We start from the raw sequence: 23,822 nt of genomic DNA, 5'->3' as shown, positions 1-23,822 counted from the left end.
AATCAAACTCTCAAATCTGATCGTCTTTATGAGAACATTGTGTAGAATATAAAGTACTTGCTTTGATATTATCAAATTATCATTCTAGTTCTTTCAGTAGTTCGTCTGTTTCTTCCTTTATTTAAAAAAATAAAAAGGTATTTTTTGTTTCTTCCAACGAAACTGGATCAGTTAAAATTCTCATGGTACCACTCAATTTTCTTTATTAACTAGCTGAATATTTAAGGAGGATTAAATCCCAGAGGATGTTTTTAGGTCATCACTTTTACCAGAGAATCAAACTCTCAAATCTGATCGTCTTTATGAGAACATTGTGTAGAATATAAAGTACTTGCTTTGATATTATCAAATTATCATTCTAATTCTTTCAGTAGTTAGTCTGTTTCTTTCTTTATTTAAAAAATAAAAAAGTATTTTTTGTTTCTTCCAACGAAACTGGATCACTTAAAATTCTCATGGTACCACTCAATCTTCTTTATTAACTAGCTGAATATTTAAGGAAGATTAAATCCCAGAGGATGTTTTTAGGTCATCACTTTTACCAGAGAATCAAACTCTCAAATCTGATCGTCTTTATGAGAACATTGTGTAGAATATAAAGTACTTGCTTTGATATTATCAAATTATCATTCTAGTTCTTTCAGTAGTTCGTCTGTTTCTTCCTTTATTTAAAAAAATAAAAAGGTATTTTTTGTTTCTTCCAACGAAACTGGATCAGTTAAAATTCTCATGGTACCACTCAGTCTTCTTTATTAACTAGCTGAATATTTAAGGAGGATTAAATCCCAGAGGATGTTTTTAGGTCATCACTTTTGCCAGAGAATCAAACTCTCAAATCTGATCGTCTTTATGAGAACATTGTGTAGAATATAAAGTACTTGCTTTGATATTATCAAATTATCATTCTAATTCTTTCAGTAGTTAGTCTGTTTCTTTCTTTATTTAAAAAATAAAAAAGTATTTTTTGTTTCTTCCAACGAAACTGGATCACTTAAAATTCTCATGGTACCACTCAATCTTCTTTATTAACTAGCTGAATATTTAAGGAAGATTAAATCCCAGAGGATGTTTTTAGGTCATCACTTTTACCAGAGAATCAAACTCTCAAATCTGATCGTCTTTATGAGAACATTGTGTAGAATATAAAGTACTTGCTTTGATATTATCAAATTATCATTCTAGTTCTTTCAGTAGTTCGTCTGTTTCTTCCTTTATTTAAAAAAATAAAAAGGTATTTTTTGTTTCTTCCAACGAAACTGGATCAGTTAAAATTCTCATGGTACCACTCAGTCTTCTTTATTAACTAGCTGGATATTTAAGGAGGATTAAATACCAGAGAATCAAACTTCCATAATAATTGAAAGTATATTCTCAAATTTCTTTTTAGTACTGGGAATAACAAATAAAAATGCCCCATAAAAATTAAATAATTTTTAATAATAACAATAGTGTACAAAAACAAACATTCATGGTATTTGAGTAAAAATAAACGAGATTCTTTCTCGCAAACGTCAGCTGCAACAGACTAGATTACTAAATATCTAAGTGGAAATGTTTAAGCATCATTTTTTAATACGTTTTCGACGACGAACTCCTTGAGATGGGCGTAAGCATGCTCCAGATTGTCGTTGACAATAACGACGTCGAAATTACCCTCCCCAGTGCCGTACTGTATTTCCTCGGCAGCCGCCGACAACCTCCTGTTCAAAGTCTCCTCCGTCTCCGTGTTCCTCCCGATCAGCCTGTCCTTCAAGTGGTCCACTGAAGGAGGCTTGATGAACACGCTCCACGGATTCAGATCGGTCTGTTTGATCTGCTTGACGCCCTGTATCTCGATGTCCAGCACGCACACCTTCCCCTGTCGGCTCACCGACTCCACCGCCTCGCGACTGGTGCCGTATATGTTGCCGCCGTAGGTGGCGGTCTCCAGGAACAGGCCCTTGGCGATGGCCTCCTTCATGGCGTCGACGTCGGTGAAGTAGTAGTGCTGGCCGTGCACCTCGCCCGGCCGCGGCTTCCTCGTGGTGTGGCTGACGCTGAACCCGAACTTGTCCGGGAAGTCCTCCAGCAATTTCTTGAGCAGCGTGCTCTTGCCGGAGCCGGACGGGCCGCAGAACAGCAACGGGCGCATGTTCCTCAACTTGGATACCATAACTGGAACAGGAATTCGGAGGGACGGTTCAAAAATAGATCAATTAATATCATATAAATAAAATCTATTTCGGGAACTGTTCATTTGAGTGCACGTCGGGTCAAGTGCTCAAAAATTCGACGACGTTTCGAGTTTTATGATTGAAACAACGGCGAAAAACATGGATCGATTTTGCCGGCTTTGGTTGCCACATGTGTTAAAAGTATTTTTAACGGCGGTGCATTATTGTTGGCTCGTTGACACTATTTGGAAGCTTATTTATGAGCAAATACTTCTAAAAATAACAATTCGCTGGTTGCGTTTGATGTTTGGATATTAAATGGAAAAGTACTTGAGGGAACTCACCTGAAGGAGCGTACGTGTGGCGTCAAAACAATGAATGTAGTGAGGTTAGTTAGCTTAGCTTGGTAGTTAGTTATTCGAACCTTGGAAAATAGACTCGGTAAAGTTCGGGCACAATTCATGGTGATTGTGTGTCACGGACTTAGAAGTTTATTCATTGTGTCGTGGAGGAAAATTTAAAATATTCCCTCCAATATGCGTGGCGATGTTTTTTTTTTCAAAGTGGCCGATGTTAGCAGCTAATAAATATTTTTCACTTTGTGTTTTCTGTGTTAAAAATAGAAAAAAAACATAACGTGGCTCTTAAAATGGATCCAAGGCGAAATGTTCATGGTAAAATATTTGAAGTGATATAAAATGACTACTTTACAGAAATTGTATGTGTATTGTATTTTTAATGGTTATCAGTAAATTACCATTTAAGGTCGATTTCCATACAAAACATTTTTAATGACAACGTACAAAAGATGACTTGATATAAAGCAAAGTTGTTAAATTGCTATTTAATTTTCTAATGTCATATATTTAATTAAAAATATAAATTAGAATAATACTAATTTCTTCTTTTATTATATTAAAATTAAATTTTGAACCACCTTACTAATATTTTTAACAAAAAGTATTGATAAAAAAAATTTATTACTTTTAAAAAATATATATTTTAATAAAAATATATCCAAATTATAAAAAATAATTAATGATTTTAATTAATTTTTAATTTTCAATATATTCTTTATAATTCTCAAGCATTTTATTTAATTATTTTGACAACCATATATTTTTTTTATATTAATTTTCTCAATAATATGTGTTTATATTAACATTCAGCTGACAATTTTTATTAATTAGTATCCTTATTATATTACTAATTATCAAATATACAAGAATTAATAATAAGAATTAAAATTTATCCTAAATTTATTAAAGATTTTAATTAATTTTAATACTAATTTAAGTAAATGTTTACCGTTTTTAATTTATTATTAAAATAATATGACAAAACATACATTTTTGCCAATTACATATTGTAACTAATTAAACTAAGAATTAAAAAACGTAAAATTTTAAAATTTAATACTTTTTAAAATTTGTGTTCAGATTTAGATATTATTATAAATAGATAAATTTTTGCTATTAATTAATCTTATTAAAATTTTCTGTATAATATTAACATTTTACTAATTAAATATTTCTAATTAATAATTAATTAAATTTTTAATTATTTATCAATAATTATATAACAAAAACATATTTTTGTCAAGATTTTAATATTAAATATTAATTGCTTATACAATTTTTATAATAAAATTAATTAAAACTTTTATTAAATGTTTAATATATTTGACATTTATTTTATTCTTTTTTTTATTAAATCAAATATATTAAAAATTGATTAAAGATTTGAATTAATTTTACATAAATTTTTTGGTATTTTTAATATTTATTAAAATACACATACTTTTTACCAATTATTAATTTGAATTTTAAAAAGCGTTTTTTCATAAATTTTATTATATATTTTAATATTGAAAATTTAAGTTTTACTAGTTAAATTTATTTAGTATATTTTAATTAATTTTAATATAAATTTATGTAAATTCTTGAAATTTTTATTTTTTAACAAATGTATTTTTTGTAGTTATCATTTGAAATTATAAGTTTATTAATAATTTTAATTAATTTTAATATTATTTCAGATAAATTTTTAATTTTTTTATTAATATTATAATAAAATAAACGTGTAATTTATTATTAATTTAGGTGTATGGAAAATTTATTAATTTTTTTAATTTACTTAAATTTTAATTGGATTTTAAATATACTATTTTTCAAATTTTTCATATATTTGGCTTAATTATTTTAAATTTTTAATAAACCAAATATATCAATTTTTTAAATATTTTATTTAATTTGGGTAAATATATATAATTTTTTTATCAATATTCTACAACAAAAACATGTTTTATATAATTGTTAATTGCAATTAATTTAATTTTAATGTTAAATTAGATGAATTTTTATTATTACAAAACACATTATTTTGCCGAATATTAATTGCATTTAAATCTTTCAAATTAGTTTTATAACAAAAACTTTTTGAATATTTTAATTAATGTTAATATATATTTTGGTAAGTTTTTATCATTTTTAAAATTTGTCAAATTTCTATAATAAAACACTTTGTACTAATTATTAATTTCAGAACATAAAAAAATATAGTTTTTGATCATCAAAAAAATTTTAATTTTGTATTAAAAGTATTTTACTGCTTTTCAAAAATATTTTTAAATTAATTAATAATTAAGCCAAATATATGAAAAGTTTATTAAATATTTAAATATTGTTAATATAAATTTAAATAAGTTTTTTAGTTTCTATTAAAAAACAACATACATTTTCCCAATTGCGACCATTTTTAATTTTTATCAAATTTCTATAATAAAATACCAATTATTCAATGTAAATCCATTTATTTTAAACTTATAGTTTTTAATCACTTTTTTACATTTTTTTATATAATATTGTAATGTGTAGTATTAGTTTAATTTATTAAAAACTTTAATTAATTGCTTATTATATCGATATTTTAATGAATAATTAATATAAAATATTGCTTCAAATAATTTTAATAAAAATATCTAAAAATCTTCATATTTACTAAAATTATTATTTTTTCTAGTTTCAATAATATTCAATAATTAAAAGATAGAATTTGAAGTATGTATTCGTGGTTAAATAAAATATTATATATGTTTTTTTTTTTAAAAAATTGGTCAGTAATTTATTATTACATATTAAGTATTTTTAAGTCACATAATTAAATTTTAATATTATTGAGTATTAAATATTTTTCATTATCTATAAAACTAAAGAAAAATTTAAATGTTAGAATATTCATTCAGCTGAATATTTAAATATTCAGATTATATAGCATTGACATAATTTAATGTAATTATGATAAATTTTCATGTTCATTCTAATTAATATTTTTATATATTATGAGGCATATAAATAAATCTAAAATTGTTTGTTGTCACCAACAAATAATAGAATTATTGCTAAAATTAATTTTAATAAACTTGATATTTTTTAAAACATTATTTACGAAGATTTGAAAATTTAAGCATATTTTTGTAATACTTTTAATTAAATTTATTCTTGAAAATTCATTATAAATATTTTTACAATATTATAAATATTATAATAAATTGTCGTTTATTATTTAAAAGAATGATTATGTTTTCTTATGTTTCTAAGTAATTATTGATATCAATTATTTTTTGGAATTTCCAGTGGAAGCATTTTTTTAATCCTTATCCTTAACAATAAGAAACTTAACTAACAACAACTTAACTGCCCACAAATTTGGGTATAAAACCTTATCATACATTTCTTTGATACACAAATTAATTAATTTGTTGGTTTCAGAACAAGATTAATAAATAAATGTGGAACAAACAAAGGAAGTGGTTTTGTTGTGCATCCGCATAAATAACAAGTTCAATTTAAATTTTACAGAGATATCACAGTAGAAATTTTATTATTTATTTAATTGTCATTATTATATACTTGATTTGGTTTAAGTTGAATCATAATAGTGTCATATTAAACAAAATTGGACCACATGTGTGTATAACAGGATGAGAGTGTGGTAACTTCAGTCTAAAAGTTTTTTGGAATTAATTATGTAACATGTATGGCCATCAAAATATAATTTAAAACTTCCCATTAACACTTTAGTATTAAATTACACTACTTAAATTTATATATAGTATATTTTATTTAAAATTATCTCGACCAAATGTTTCTATTGTGTAAAATATAAATAAATATTTGTTTAATTCACACGTTACTATTTAAGGAAGTTTATTGTTCTGCACTGAGAACAAGATAATAAAATCTCCCCCTAATTTACAACACAAAACTACACATATACACATACACAGGGGTGAATTTTAGGCGGGCTTTGGCACGTGCACGTGTCTACTTGGCACATTTTTACTTACATGGTCAAATCACGACTGCGATCGCGAAGGACTGGCGGGAGTAGTCCTGGGGCGTCGAGCGTGGGCGATCGATAGGATTCTGCAGGACGTCGTGTGTTATGTGCCCGTTCAGGGTGAAGGTGATAAACAAATGCGCATGTACTTCTGTCGCGTGTCCTGAACTAGACTAAACGTGACGCTCAGGACTAATAATGTAATTGTGATTCATTAGGGGGATCCACGAGAACAACGGATTAAGTGGACTTTTTATGGGGGCGATTGTCACATAAAGGGTTGATGCGAGCTAAATCACATATCTGGTTAATTTATCTAAATGGGATTAATTTTGGATTGTGGACGATGTTCGTTAGATTATTATTTATTATAATTTATAATATTTCGTGACAACTTGTCACTGACATGACTTTTCTTGTTTACAATGTCCTGGTATAATGTTGGACTTGAGTGGGTGTTCAATTCAGTTTGTAGGGTAATTTGTCAACTTCTAAGACAACCAAGAACAATATCATGAAAAAATGTTTATTGATTCTATTATTCGTATTGTAATCTTGAGCTTCTTACTTACATGGGTGTTATTTCTTTATAATTTATTATTCTTACTTACAAAGTAAAATTATGTACACCATTAATCATAATATTAATATAAATTAATCATATTTTTGCAGGATAATGTTCATGACAGCAATCAATCCAATTTTACCGTAAGTTACATATTTAAATTATTTATTATTTCTCTTCTAACGTGGTTATTGTACTGGAAAAATATATGGAAGTTTCTATAATATTATTTCTAAAACTAAAACATAAAACCTCAATAAGTATCAAGGGCCTGGCCAGACTCCAAATTTAACTAAAAATATTTTAAATAAAAATGAATAAACAACCAATTTAAGATTCTTATAATAATTTACCACTTCAAAAATCCTGTCTCTTTTAAGTTTAATTGAAAAATTTAAAATGGATCTTTATTTCTAATTTTTATCAAATTATATTAAGAATATAAGACATAAAAATTAAAAAATTAGAGTAACTTTATTTTGAACATATTCATCAACAATTAGTAATTTTTATTCATTAAATATTCAATTCAGGTTCACCATACCTTTCAAACAATTTATTTAATTGGAATATAATAAATCTAGTGTTGTAATATGTTTTTTTGTCCTTAAATATTTTGATAAATTGTCTTCATTTTTTATAATTTTGAAATATATATTATTAACTAAATATTTTTTATTTTAATGTTAAAATGAAAATACGCTTTTAGATTTTATATTTTGATTTCTTACTTTCTAATTTTCATTTAAATGAATTAATTTGGAATATAATAAAATTACTATTTTTTACCTTTAGTTCAAACATGATCCAATTTTAGAATTAAGCCAATAAAATAAATATTTTGTCTCCATTTTTATGTTTTCCTATGTATTAAAATGAGTGATAAATTTAAGTCTTTTTTATAGAATTTATGATTTTTAACCTTTATTTTGAACATACGCATCAACAATTAGTAATTATTATTCATAAGATATTCAATTCAAATTCATCATACGTTTCATTTAAATAATTCCTTTGGATTTAATAAAACTAGTTTTTTTTTTATTATTTACACATTATTTCTGATTTTAAAATTAAGAAACTAAATAAATATATATTTAGAAAAACTTTATAGCCTCAAAATATATCCTTAAATATTGTGAAAAATAGTCTCCATTTTTATATATATTTATTATATAATTGGATTCATATTTTAATATTATATGAAGAAGAATAATTATTATTCATAAGATATTTTTCATAACTTGACGTGAATTAATTTAGAATATAATAAAATTACTGTTTTTTACCTTTAGTCCAAATATTGCTCCAATTTTAAAAAAGAGAATAAAATAAATATTATAGCATTATTTATAATTGATTTTTAAGTATTTCGAAAAGTTTTTGTCTAAATTATTTCCAATTCTACCTATATATTAAAATGGCTGATAAATTTAAATGTTTCCAAATTTTTATATATAGAATTTAAAGAAAAAAAAAATTTTTGAAAGGTAGTGTTTTTTTTTAATTTACACAATATTTGTAATTTTAAAATTAAGACAATAAAGTAAATATCGTACTTTAAAAATATATTATAGCATTATAATCTGTAATAATCTTAAATATTTGAAAAAATGTTTTATGTTTTTGAAATATACTTACTTAACTAAACATTTTTCTTTAATATTAATTTAAAAATTTTTGCTTTTAGGTTTTATATTTTGATATTGTTTCATTTAAACGAATCAATATAGAATGTAATAACTATTTTTTTCATATTGTTTCCAATTTTAAAATTAAAACAATAATAAAATAAATATGTTCTGTAAAAAAAATATTATAGCATTATAATTTTTACCTTAAAAATTTTCAAAAATTGTCTCCATTTTCATATTTTTGGCATATAAATTTTTGATTAAACACTTTTAAATATATTTCCAAACTTATTTATGTATTAAAAAGACTGAACATTTATTTTTTTCAGCAATTTTTAATATAATATTTTCAGATATTTAGTCAAAACGTTGCTTCTTATTTTAAAATTAAGACAACAAAATAAATAAGATAAAAATTTTTAAATATATTTCCAAATATTTTTAAGTATTAAAACGTTGTGTTTTATTATGACTTTGTCAAGAAATACTTAAAGATAACAAAATTTCAATATTTTTTTCAATAAAACAATAAAATAAATATGGATTTTGAAAAATAATTTAGCGTTAAAATTAGTCTCTAAATATTTTTGGAGAGAAAGAAATATTTTTGGAGAGAAAGAAATATTTTTAACTAAACATTTTTAAATATATTTCCAAATATTTTTACGTATTAAAGTTACTGAAAATTTGTTTTTTTCAACAATTTTTAATTATAATTTTGTGAAGAAATATTTAATTTTCTTATTTTGAAATTAAAACAGTAAAATTAATATGAATTTTGAAAAACAATTTAGCTCTAAAATTAATCCCTAAATATTTTGAAAAATTGTCTCGACTTTTATATTTTTGATATATAAATTATTCACTAATCATTTTTAAATATATTTCCAAATATTTTTACGTATTAAAATTACTGAAAATTTGTTTTTTTCTCAACAATTTTTAATTATAATTTTGTCAAGAAATATTAAATTTCCTAATTTTAAAATTAAAATTTGTTTTTTTTTAACAATTTTTAATTATAATTTTGTCAAGAAATATTTAATTTTCTAATTTTAAAATTAAAACAGTAAAATAAATATGGATTTTGAAAAATAACTTAGCTCTAAAATTAGTCCCTAAATATTATGAAATATTGTCTCCACTTTTATATTTTTCATATATAAATTATTCACTAAACATTTTTAAATATATTTCCAAATTTATTTACATATTAAAATAAATGATTTTTTTCAGCAATTTTGAATGCAATAAATATATATTTATATTTTTTTCAAAATTCTTCAACAATTATCTACAAATTTATTTTGATGTTTAAAAAAAAATACATTTTGTTTTATTCATAATAATTTCTTTAAAATCTACAATAAAAATTGACCTTTTTATTTAATTTATTTTTTTTAACTAATTTATTAATTAGTTAAAAATTTTGTTTCGATGATCTTACAAACTTTAATTATTATAAGTAATTCGACATAATTTTTATTCAAATGAATTTATTTCAAAAAATTTGTGTTTTTCTAATTTAAGTTTAACTGAAGAGTTTAAAAATTAAGCCATTAAAAATATATTTAGGAAAATATTATAAGTGTAACATTTATCTTTAAATATTTTTAAAAATTATTCCACTTTTATTTTGGGCAGTATATATTTTAAAAATTAATCTTTAAAATTTATTTAGTAAACATACTAACTAAAATATTAAATTATTACTTTTTTAATATTTTACTATCAAACTTAAATACTTCTAAATATACACACACATCAACAATTATTAATTATTATTTATGAGAGTTATAAATTTCATATGACTGAATTAATGTGAAAATTAATAATTAATTAAGTAATTATTTTGATTGTTGATATTTTTTTTGTTGGACAATTAATGACCACAAATAAATTAATAGAAATTAAACACTGGTAATTAATTAAAATACTAAAATTAAAATGTTTTTAATAAAAATTAACTAAAAAATATAACTTTAAACATATTTTCTGATTTTTTCGTAGTTTGTTAAAAATATTAAAATATGATTAGTAACTCTTTTCATTAAACCAACCGATAACGAATGTTGATAAGTGCAATTCTAACAATTTTAACATATTTATGCACATTCATATTCACAATACTCGTTCACAGAATTTAAAAAAAATTGTGAAATTTTAAAATACAAACCGCTTTGTAATATGGTCAAAAATATTAGGCCAAACAACACAGCCCATTCAGTACCACCAACAGTTAATCGAAAAAGCAATCGGACTCGGTCACAAAGCCAACATTATGTTTTCGTTATCGCCAGGTTTGTTTGAGTTCCTACGAAAAATATTTGAAAACTCAATAAGAGTACTTACATTTAACGCTGCACAAATATTTATCTTGGTTCTAAAATTTGCGCTCGGCCGGAACAGATAAACCCATATCAAATACTGATACGAGATTAAATGCAAGAACACATTTCCCTTCGGCGTTCGAAGAAACGAATCGTTGTGTGGCTCGAACAATGGGTGTTCCGTACTGATTTTGGCAGCGGGTTTTTCCCAGGATAACGACCTCGGTACGTAAGTTCGGAAAAAATGTTTATTAGAACGTTTGAATTGATTTGCTTGCGGGTATTTTTGGAAGTGGTCGGTCGGGTGCATGATTCTTTTAATGCGAGTGAAAAATTAGTTGCATATTCAACTTTGAGATAACCCGAAAGTGTTTGTTTACGGTACTGTTGCAATTTTGGTGCTCTCCGGGTGTTTGCATCTTTTTTCTCGCTAGAAAGTTGTGGAGGTCGTTGTTGAATATAAATATTCAATATTGTATCTCCAATAAGAAGATATTAAGTTAAAACTTTAACCAACCAATTTATTTAATATTTTATCCTTTATTTATCAATATACCATACATGGTGTCCGCTAGAAGAAGGCCACTTTAATATTTTTGCCCTAAAGTAATTTATTTTGTGCTTTGATGGGTTATATATCTGTAAAATCAAATTTCACAAAAATAATCAACTTCGTCCATTGTAATGAAAAAAGTAAAATTATATCAAATTTTATATTTTAATATTGTATGAATCAGTATAATTATTATTCTTAAGATATTCAAATTTAACATAACTTTCATTTAATTAAATTAATTTGTAATATAATAAAACTAATCTATTTTACCTTTAGTCAAAATATTGTTTCTAATTTTAAAATTAAGACATAAAATTTTGATTTTGAAAAATAATTTAGCTCTAAAACTAGTCCCTAAATATTTTGAAAAACTGTCTCCACTTTTATATTTTTGATATATATATTATTCCCTAACCATTTTTAAATATATTTCCAAATATTTTTAGGTACAAAAATTACTGAAAATTTGTTTTTTTTTTTCAAGAATTTTTAATTATAATTTTGTCAAGAAATATTTAATTTTCTAATTTTAAAATTAAAACAGTATAATAAATATGGATTTTGAAAAATAATTTAGCTCTAAAATTAGTCTCTAAATATTTTGAAAAATTATCTCCACTTTTATATTTTTGTTTGTATGAATTATTCACTAAACATTTTTAAATATATTTCTAAATATTTTTACTTAATTATAAGTTTGTTAAGAAATATTAATTTTCTAATTTTATAATTAAAACAGTAAAATAAATATGGATTTTGAAAAATAATTGTCTCCATTTTTATATATTTGATATATAAATTATTTACTAAACATTTTTAAATATAGTTCCAAATTTATTTACATATTAAAATGAATGATTTTTTTTCAACAATTTTGAATACAATATTTACATATTTATACTTTTTTCAGAATTCTTTAACAATTGTCTACAAATTTATTTTAGTTTATTATCACTAATGACAATTATAATAATTTCTTTAAAATCTACAGTAAAAATTGACCTTTTTATTTAATTACTTTTTAGTCAAAAATTCTAAATATTTTTAAAGAGAGAGAGAGAGAGAGAAGAAATTTTGACTAAACATTTTTAAATATATTTCCAAATATTTTTACATATTAAAATTACTGAAAATTTGTTTTTTCTAACAATTTTTAATTATGATTTTGTCAAAAAATATTTAAAGTTAACAAAATTTCAATATTATTTAATAATTGAGAGCATATTTTGTATTAAATTCAAAACTCCTCGTTTTTAAATATTATATTTTGATATTATATAAAAAGGTATAATTCTTTAATAACTGACAGCAAAATTTTATATTAAATTGAAAACTCCTCGTTTTTAAATATTATATTTTGATATTATATAAAAAGGTATAATTATTATTCTTAATATGTTCAAATTTAAAATAACCCATATTAAAATTAATTAAAATTTGTTTTTTCAACAGTTTTTAATTATGATTTTGTCAAGAAATATTTAAATGTAATAAAACCTCAATATTTTTTTCAATGTTCTTTAATAATTGACAGTAAATTTTATCTTAAATTGAAAACTCCTCGTTTTTAAATATTATATTTTGATATTATATAAAAAAGTATAATTAATATTCTTAATATATTCAAATTTAAAATAACCTATATTAAAATTACTGAAAATTTGTTTTTTCTAACAATTTTTATTTATGATTTTGTTAAGAAATTAAATTCAATAAAATCTCAATATTTTTTATACTGACTGAACAAAATGTGACTTAAATCCTTTTATGAAATGGCTTACAAAATGTTTGATTTTAAATTTTGTGCTATTTTTGTGGCCATCACTGTATATATTTTTTACGTAAACATTTAATCTTTCTAACTTTAAAATAATATCATTTTATGACAACCATAAAATTATTATTGGTTAGAACTGTTGACAATTATTTGATTAGTTAACACCAACAAAATTACTCATATTTTTTTTAAACATTTATCTAAAAAATTCTTCGCTTCTTTCGTTGTGTTTCTATCCTTAAAAAATTAAGGAAAATCTATGTTTTGTATGTTTGCCTGAGTAACAATTCAATAAATTATTTTTATTTTGGTGCATTCTTTGTGACATTACTTATTCTTACTTTGATAATTTGACTATGATTTTAGTACTTATTGATGTAAGGATATACTAGGCACTATGTAGAATAATACATGCCATTCTAAATAGGTCAAATTAGGACCTCCAGCAGCTTATGTAAAACAGATACAATACTTTTTAAAAATTGAAAAACAGGCCAAAGAATAATTTTTCTTTTGATGATTTCTGTTTAACCAAAGTGAAGTTATCGAGTTTTATATTATCTAATGTTTAACATTTGCCACCACTTTATTTTAATATATACAATCCAAAAAAAATTATGACAAAAAATGCCTTAAATTCACCTTTATTATACCTACAGAATGGCGTTTATTTCATAAAAATACATTGCCTATATTCGAAGATATAAATTATTTAAAGTTTAATATAGACCAGGATAGTCTACTGACGTCACCAGTGCTCATTGGGTTCCTTATTTGTATTATTGCGTGTGATTAAATGAAGATTAACAGTTGATAAATTATATTTACCACTATTTATAATTGTGAAATTAGAAAAGGGAATTGTACTAGGTCAATCAGATAATTTACGAAACATTGGTTCATTACAATAGCAAGTTACTTTATTCAGAAATCCATAGTTTAAAAGCACTGAATTAACGCATTTACACCATGAATAATAAATTCTATACATATACAGTAGTGGTCATTATTATGACAACTTCAATATTAAATATTTTTTTAGACATTACTCTTTTATTTAATATAAATTATTAACATAATATTAATTTATTATTATTATTATTTTAAACAGTGTTTGAAAATCTACTGTATTCTTATTCTATAAAATGTTACATATATTTTTTTTAATTGAGCTGGACAAAAATGTAGTAACTTTAATTTTTGGATTCTTATAGATATTGGCGCCCAATTCAAGTAATAAAACTCATAATATTAATATTTTATGGCCTCTATTGTATATCCTTTTTATCACCATGTCAAGTTTGGATATATTAATTACTTATAAGTAATTATCAGCAATGCAATTATACCAAAATAATTAAAATAATGATCTCTTTAGTTTTATAAGTAATATTAAGTTTTTCTTTTTTAAATCCATTGAGATTAAACATTAGAAATAAATATTTTTCTCAATTCAATTTTAATATTTTAATAAGTTGCTATATTTATGGCCTCTATTGTATATCATGTTTATCACCACGTCAAGTTTGGATATATTAATTACTTATAAGCAATTATCAGCAATATAATTATACCAAAATAATTAAAATAATTCTCTCTACAGTTTTATAAATAATATTAAGTTTTTCTTTTTTAAATCCATTCAGTATTAAATATTAGAAACAAATATTTTTCTCAATTCAATTTTAATATTTTAATAAGTTGTTATTTTTATGGCCTCTATTATATATCCTGTTTATCACCATGTCAAGTTTGGATATATTAATTACTTATAAGCAATTATCAGCAATACAATTATTCCAAAATAATTAAAATAATTCTCTATTTAGTTTTATAGGCAATATTAAGTTTTTCTTTTTTAAATCCATTGAGTATTAAACATTAGAAACAAACATTTTTCTCAATTCAATTTTAATATTTTAATAAGATGTTATATTTATGGCCTCTATTGTATATCCTTTTTATCATCATATCAAGTTTGAATATGTTTTTTGACATTCAAATTATCAATTACTTATTTTTTTCAAGCTTTTCGAGCTTAAACAAATGTCTAAATAATAATCATTAATAATAATTTTTCTTTACTTATTCTACTAGTAGTTTCTGGTCCTTTGTTTGGCCACCCGGTGTATATTATGTTTGCTTGTTACTCATCTTACCTTTATAAAGTGTATCATAAAATGCATTGTTTATTCTTTCATCGTTCTAAATAAACAATAACTGTAGGCGCATAACCCACAAACGTTAACCAGTTTAATTACACTAGAACGAGTACCAGTGAGAAAATTAAAGCAAATTTTATCGGTACGAAATATGAAAACACGACCACCCAGAATAAAATCCAAAACTCTTTGTCGTCGAAAGTGGAATATCGAACGTATAAGAGCGAAACATTTTAGTGGTACCATACAAACATTTAACCTTTGTTAACACTTACTCACGTAGTTTCCTGTGACCCGTATGTGTTTTGTTTGTCCAGCAATTCCATGAATATATTTATGAATGTTCCCGTTTAAAGCCAGTTAATCACTATTCAGATAAATGGTAAAGTCGAAACTGGTAAATGTGGTACTTCACCACGTCAAAACTGTTACGAGATTATTTCGTGCATACATCAAACTAAAATCATGACTAAAACAATGGACTAATTAGCTTATTAGAAATGATTTATCTAATTTTGTTCAAGGTAAATTTAATTAAAATAATAAAAGCATAACTTAGACCAAGGTGACAGGCTACCAACGTTTAAAGTACCATCAATATTATAAAGTGTAAGGCAAGGAAGACCCTTAGCTAGTCAACTCATAAGGGTACTAATTCAAATTCATTCGAAACCGACACGACTCATTAGAATATGATGCGTGCGTGCACCATTTGAAACGACGGTACCGTTTTATTTGCCCGTCGAGCGCACCGCGACACACACCGGTAATTAGTCGTGTTTCTGTATTTTAAGTGCCTCCTTGTCGTCTTTTAGGGCAGGCCCTCCGGTATTTATGACATAATAAACAGTTATTTAGTAAACAAATGTGTCGGCGCTCAGACGTCTGTTCGTGCCCGGTCACAGTGTTACCTACAATCTTATCTCGTGACGAAATTATTGTGGTACTTCGCCTGATTTGCCAGTTTTTCGCCGCAGTTCCGGTTACTCAATAAGTACGTGGTGTTTTTAAGTTTTGGTCGTTACTTAGACGTTTTATTTAATTTCAGGGCAACGATGACGGTACTAAAACGTCGTCATGGGACTGGCAGGAGGACGACAGAACAATCCAACCACCATCGAGCCAAGATTCACTCGTTTCCGACTTGAGGAAACAAATAAAGGAGCTAGAAAATGAAAAGGTGGACTTGATTGGGCAACTAGAGCAACTGGATACAGACAACCAAAGGAATGTGGAAGAAATAATGTCCATCAAGGACAAATTGCTTGAGGAAAACAACGAACTCAAAGATAAATACGAACAGCTTCAGCAAATCAACAAGAAACACGTGCAGAAGGAGGCACAGCTGAAGAAGTCTTTGGAAGACTTAAAGACGCACACAGAACCCACCAACAACCAAACAATCATTGAAGAAAATCGGAAACTAAAGGAAGAACAAGAAGAAAACAAGAAGGAGATGTTAGTTTTGAAGAGCTCCAATGCCACGCTCCAGAAGGTCATAGAAGACTTCAAAAAATCGGAAAACAGCAGCGAAGACATTGTCAGGCAACTCCAGGCGGAAAATAAAATAATTTACTCAGAACTACAAAGCGCCAAAGTTTTAATATCAGACTTTGAGAAGAAGAGCATAGAAGACGCTGAAAATTGCTCCAAACTGGCCGCCATATTGGAAAGTTACGAAAAGCAAGTAAGCTCCCTAAAAGAAGAGCTCAAAACCAAAGAGGACCCTTCAGTTAGTCAAGAAAGCATCAAAGCTAATTACTCAAAGCAACTAAGTGAAGTAACAAAGCACAACGAAGCACTTACGTCAGAAATAGAAGCCCTAAAAACTGATTGCGAGAAGAAACAAGCCACCCTAGACGACCTACTGGATAAAAAGGAAGAAATACATAAAAAATATGTAAATATCGTCACGGAAAGTGTGAAGCGATACACCAATGGTGACATAAAATCCGAGAGGGAACAATCAAGTCTTGAAGAAGACCTGCACATAGCCGAGTTCAGCAAGCAAATCGAAAACATCATGGAGATCCTTTCGGACTTCAAGACCAAGAGTGAAGACTGCGAGAAGAAGATGTTCGAGCTCACCCAAGAGAAAAACAACCTGATAACCGAGAAGAACCACGAAATTGAAAAACTGATTCAAAATTCGGACGTTTTGACTCAAGAAATAATCAACAAGTCGCAAGTTATTAAAGAATATGAAAACGAGTGTAACGAGTTGGAGAAAAATAACGAGCTACTTTTGAAGGAGCTGGAGACGTACAAGAACAACTCTGGGCTCCAGACCATTACGGAGACCAACGAAGAGAATGTTGTGATGCTGGAGGCACAACTGGAGGCTTCGCAAAAGAGAATCAGTTATTTAGAAGGTGTTATTGAAGACTACAAGAAAACCACGCAAGAAAATGACTCTTCTGCTTCAGCTCAAGCACAACTAACAGTTTCGGACAAAAGGATTCAAGAACTGGAAAAAATGGTGCAAGACCTGGAAACGGCAAAGGAAGGCGCCATGAAAAAACTATCAGTTGTCAACACTGAACTGGAAAACAAAAGTAAGGAATACCAGGAACTTATCAACAAGTATGATAATATAATGATAGAAAATGATCGTCTAAGAGAGGATGTATCCATTCTGGAGGATGACTTGGAGACTCTCCGACAAACTAACGATGATCTCACCATCAATCTGGAGAAAATTAAGTCAGACTTTGAAAACTCCGATTATCAACTGTCTGAGCAGAACATAAACATGGATGGTTTAAAAGAAGAACTAGAAAGGTGCAAAAAGGAAATCAGCCGACTTTGTAAAGAGAAGGAGTCCATAGAGCAAACCCAGAAGGAGGTCGAAAATAATAACGAAAATCTTAGGACTGAATTGAACTTTACAAGAGAACAGTTACTGATGGAGGAGGACCTGAGGAAGCAAGATGATCAGCAGGTGCAGACTTTGACGGAAAAACTACAAAGTTCGAAGATGATTGAAACAACTTTAAAGCTTCAATGTGATACGCTGAATAAGGAAATTGCTAATTTGGGTGAAGCTAAACGAAACTTGGAGGATCAGTTGGCTAAAAGTGGTGAATATCTGCAGCAATATGAAACGAATTATCTGCAACTGGAACAAGAAACTAACTTGTTGAAAGAAAAAATTAAAACTTTGGAAGAATTAAAGGCAGCTAAGGAAGAGGTGGAAGAAAAAGGTACCCAAAGTGAAGCCACAGTTGTGGAGGAACAAGAGTTAGTAAAATCTGTGGTGCCCAAAAATGAAGCCACAGCAGATGACTGTAAACTTAAAGAAGAGTTAGATAAAACCATCACTGAGAAAACTGACCTTGCAGCGAAGATAATTGTTTTACAGGCCACAATTCAGGAACATTTAAAAGACAATAACCAACTAAAACTAGACATAACAACATTACAAAAAGAATTAGAAGTCCTAAACACTTCGAGAAACGAACTGATTAACTTGGTGAAAACAAAGGATCAAGAAAGCTTCACCTACTACAATGAAATACAGAGACTAACACAAATTCTAAGAACGGAATCAGAAAAAAGCATCACCTTGGAGGCCCAATTAAACGAAGCCAAACAACATGGTACTAGTAAAGAAGAAGTTGAAGCACTGAAGACAGATAATGAGAAGCTAACGGACCAGAACAACTTCCTGAGGCAAAAGTGCGAAGTTCTAGCAGAAAATCTACTTCAAGAGCAGTCCAAGGTGCAGGCAATTTTGTCTGAAAAGTCCACCACTTCAGACCGGGAAGTAGCACTGTCCAAAGAACTTGACAGATTGAAGTCGCATCTGATAGAAGTTGAGGAGACACTAACGCAAGAACTGGTGGAAGCTGAGCAGAAGAACGCCGACCTCCTGAACAAGTTCAAGGATATACAGGAAAGGGAGAAGAACTCGAGCACCATGTACACGTCGATTAGCATTAGGGCGAATCAGCAGGTGGAGGTTTTGCAGAAGCAAGTCCAGTCGTTGACCAGCCAAAGGGAGGAGCTGAGGAAGAAGGTTTCGGATTGTGAGGACGAAAACAACAAGAAGGCTGCCGCCTTGGCTAACCTCCAGTTTGTCCTGGAACAGTTCCAAAAAGGTAAAAAAAGTCTATTATATATATTAATTTCAATTATTTAATTGTCATTAAATTGTAGACAAAGCTAAGGACGTCCAAAAGGAGACTGAAAGAATTCGTCGACAAATCAACGCCGAAAAGCAGGTCCAGGAGGAGTTGAAAAAGGAAATACAGGTTTTGAAACAACAGTTGGAGGAGAGCAAACAAGGCTTACAAGCTGCATCACGACTATCAGGGCAACTGGAAGCCTCCAAAAAACTTTCAAATTCACTAAAGGAAGAAGGTAAATTAGACTTAGCTTCTAAATTTGCACGTTACAATTACTACAAAGAGTCTAAACTTAGATTATAAAAATAATTGAAATTTGTTATTCATAGTAGTTGTCCGTGAAATATCAGCTGGTAATTCTGGGTTTTATGATTCCCCAGGATGTCGGTTGATATTGTCATGAATAACTATATCGACCTCGTAATAACTCATATTATTTAATTTTAATAGACTTGCACTCTTTGAATTATTGCATGATATATTATTTTATTTTAATTGCTTTATACGTGTGAAAGTTATAGTTATTTTACGTCCAATTTACATTAGATAATTTATGTTTAGTTGTTTTTTATTGTTGAAAAAAACTATAATTTCAGTAATTAAGTTTGTTTTGTTAATTAAATTTAAATCAGACTCACTACTTTATGTTTCAAAGACTATAGAAGTCTATGTAGTCTAATAGAACTAATCCTAACATTTAATTCATCCATTTTATTAACATAATTAACTAGTGATGGGTACTATTGAATAAACTATCAAAAAATTACTAAAATAGTTTGTTAATTGTCCCCAATATAGTTTTTAGACTGTGTGTATTTTACTACAGTATTCCTGTTTAATTTATTGTGATATTTGTAAGAATAATATAAAAAATACACATAGTAAAGTTATAATAATTATTACTTACTATTAGAGTTAAACAATTCAATAGTTCCCATCTTCTGTCTGAGACTGGTTATTATTAAGATAATTTAGTGAAGTGTAATTGAAAGGAAAAATATTCATTTGTGTTGTAGTAAGTAGTCCTTAGATCGTACCCACACTATTTGGTAGCACCGTAGTTTTTACTGCATTTAGCACCTGTTTGTTGTTTTCTGTTGCACGCTTAACTATATTTTATTAATCTCATTTGGTAACTGTGAGGTTGTTGGATTCCTCAGGTTACTCATTGAGATATACAAAATGTAGTTGCACCTACGTTTGTTTTTATTTTGCATCATTTTTTTTATTATTTGCTTCAGTTTTATTGTTCTTTACCTATTTAATTTACGTTTTTTTGATGTTTTTACAGTTTTTTATTTCCACCTTTGGCATGGAGCATGAAAGTTGAGATTGTGAGTATTACATCAGGTACTGGTTCACTTTTTAAAAGTCGGTCCCTGAGTAACACTTGCATTCTGGCTTTAACAGTCAACATTGGCGTTTGTATTTTTATTTTGTTTTAAATTTATTATTATATTTATATTTGATTTGTAATCAAGAAGAATTAATTATTAAACATATTAATCTAACTTAGTTTTAACAACAAAGGTGTGTGAAACTTAAATAAAGATGTTTTTAATTGTAGATCATGTATTGTACTACAATTTAAGTTTCAAACACAATTTATGTTAAAAATCACCTTTATTAAAAACGATTAACCTAAACAATTTTTGCAGTGAATCAACTGCAGAGTAAACTAGAGAAGCACGAAGAGAAAATTAAACAGTTATCAAATCAAACTGATGGAAAAGTGGAAAAGTCACTGATCAAAAACCTAATCATTGGCTATGTGTCCTCAAACCCCTCAATAAACAAAGACCAGTCCCAAATACTGAAGATAATCGCCACAGTACTCGACTTCAACCAGCAGGACCATGATAAAGTCAAGACCAGCAAATCGCAAGGATCTTGGTTGGGGTCCCTTCTGTCACCTCAGACCGGTCAAAACATGACACAGGAGTCTCTGTCCCAGGCGTTTGTTAAGTTTTTAGAAAACGAATCGAAACCGATTGTGGTGCCCAGTCTCCTGTCGGAGACCCCGAAGAGCGAGACACCCAGCACGTCTAGTAATTCAAAAGGGACGTCGTCGAGACAATCTCCGATAGTGTTGAGTGAAATTGTACTGCCCACTTTTGCAGATTTTGCTCAAAATAGGAATTCCAGTTCCATTTTGAAGGACGTACTGAAAGACAACACCAACAGCAGTTAGTTGGGCCGATATATTATATAAAGTATTATTTATGCATTGTATAGCTTATTTCGAAAATTATTTTATAATAATTATAATATGTATATTTCATGTATATAATATCTTTTTATGTAAATAAAGCTTTTAATTTTATAGTCTATTTAATATTTATGGAATTTATGATGCAACTAACCAATCAGATTTGCTGATGTTTCTTCACTTTACGGAAGTAAATTGTTCTTTAATATATCTCTGCTCATTAATCACTCCAAGGGAACCTTCGCCAGAAGAATGGAAGCATCCCATAGCATAGTTAAACTGCCACCTATGGGTTTAACAAAGTTTTTGTTTAATTTTGTCCACGTAGGATGTTTAGCATAAGCAGAACTATCATTTTTAGACTCGTCTCTAAAAACTACTCGACACCAACAACACAAAATTGGACTTCCATATTTTTTGTAGAAACTGGGTCTTTTCTTGTAGGTCTGGGGTCAAACGAACCATTTCTTCAAGTCTCATTTCCTCCAAGTTGTTAATATTTAAATAAATTGATATATTTATGGCCTCTATTGTATTCCTGTTTATCACCATGTCAAGTTTGGATGCATTAATTACTTATAAGCAATTATCAACAATACAATTATACCAAAATAATTAAAATAATTCTCTCTTTAGTTTTATAAGTAATATGATGGTTTTCTTTTTTAAATCCATTGAGTATTAAACATTAGAAATAAATATTTTTCTTAATTCAATTTTAATATTTTAATAAGTTGTTATATTTATGGCCTATATTGTATGTCCTATTTACTACCATGTCAAGTTTGGATATATTAATTACTTATAAGCAATTATCAGCAATACAATTATACCAAAATAATTAAAATAATTCTCTCTTTAGTTTTATAAGTAATATTAAGTTTTTCTTTTTTTAAGTCCATTGAGTATTAAACATTGAAAATAACTATTTTCTTCAATTCAATTTTAATATTTTAATAAGTTTATATTTATGAATTCTATTGTATATCATGTTTATCACCATGTCAAGTGTGGATATATTAATTACTTATAAGCAATTATCAGCACTACAATTATACCAAACTAATTAAAATTTAGTTTTATAAGTAATATTAAGTTTTTCCTTTCATTTTCGTGTAATGTAATTATTCTTAATATTAAATATACATTAGTATATTAGCAAAAACTAATTTTACAAAATTGTATTAAATTCTTAGGTAATTAACAGAATAATTGATCACTTTTACCAGTTTTGTAGGTTTTATAGTGGTTTATAATATAAGTAATATTATTGTTTTCTTTGAAACTCAGTTATTTTCTATTTCCACTTCTGAAAAACATATAAATCACATTATTCCTCTATAATATATAATTAATTACATCTTATAAGGACTTTAATAACTAAAGCAATACACATAATACTATTTATGACTCAAAAATATGTATAATAATTTAATTGTTCATATACAAGTACAAGTTTGTGTTTCAGGGTGTACATATTTAGTTACCTTGGAAATATTTGATTTTGCTCAAAGCTCAGGTGTTTCAGGTATTTGTTATTGTATTTTTTACCTATATAACATTTTAAATAAATTATCTCCTAGAGACATGTTTATTTTCTGACAACGCTTTTCATATTATCTCACGAACAAAAATAAAAGTATTACCTTATAATGATCATAAAGTGTTTAAATAGGTCAAATTACACGTGGTCGTCTTATTAACATCCCAAAGCAAAACGTTTATTAAAATTTATTAACTACGCCTCTGTTAAACTGGATCATTGAAAAATAATGCCAACTTACCTGACGCAAAAGCGGTAAAACCGGCTGACGGAACTGAGTCACACAACAACAAACTAATGAGTTACAATTTAATAGCGCACAAAAAATCACGGTTCATGGATGCGTCTCCAATTAATGTGGCTAGTCGTAATTTACGTTAAGACAAAATTACCAAGATCGGGTTTTTCAACGTTTGTTGTGTCAC

General features: G+C 26.9%; 2 protein-coding genes across 8 annotated transcripts in view; one reads left to right on the top strand and one right to left on the bottom strand.

The window, feature by feature from the left end:
- LOC109600203 (thyroid receptor-interacting protein 11-like) overlaps positions 1-21,968 on the top strand; it is a 39,860-nt gene extending 17,892 nt beyond the window's left edge. The window contains exons 4-7 of one of the 2 annotated variants that reach the window (XM_049963109.1): positions 7,167-7,202; positions 16,567-19,618; positions 19,677-19,880; positions 21,304-21,968. In XM_049963109.1, coding sequence (XP_049819066.1) covers positions 7,167-7,202; positions 16,567-19,618; positions 19,677-19,880; positions 21,304-21,836 — 3,825 coding nt within the window. In that variant the 3' untranslated portion in view covers positions 21,837-21,968. The remainder of the gene's footprint in view (positions 1-7,166; positions 7,203-16,566; positions 19,619-19,676; positions 19,881-21,303) is intronic. The other variant, XM_049963110.1, reaches the window with a different exon arrangement.
- On the bottom strand, positions 1,417-23,784 carry LOC109600233 (guanylate kinase-like). 6 transcript variants are annotated; one of them, XM_049963118.1, is made up of 2 exons: positions 23,639-23,784; positions 1,417-2,154 (listed from the first exon to the last, which is right to left on the bottom strand). In XM_049963118.1, exon 2 carries the CDS (start codon positions 2,150-2,152, stop codon positions 1,556-1,558), a length of 597 nt encoding a protein of 198 aa, XP_049819075.1. In that variant the 5' UTR covers positions 2,153-2,154; positions 23,639-23,784; the 3' UTR covers positions 1,417-1,555. The 6 variants fall into 6 exon arrangements, with proteins under 6 accessions (XP_049819075.1, XP_019871918.2, XP_049819077.1 ...); XM_020016359.2 differs by lacking the exon at positions 23,639-23,784 and adding an exon at positions 15,794-15,946; XM_049963120.1 differs by lacking the exon at positions 23,639-23,784 and adding an exon at positions 11,046-11,230.
- Between the last annotated feature and the right edge of the window lie 38 nt (positions 23,785-23,822).

The sequence above is a fragment of the Aethina tumida genome, chromosome 2 (genome assembly GCF_024364675.1).
Source record: "Aethina tumida isolate Nest 87 chromosome 2, icAetTumi1.1, whole genome shotgun sequence".
NCBI classification, from domain to species: Eukaryota; Metazoa; Arthropoda; class Insecta; order Coleoptera; family Nitidulidae; genus Aethina; species Aethina tumida.
Note: the sequence above shows the minus strand (reverse complement) of the source record. Positions and strands in the feature narration are given on the sequence as shown.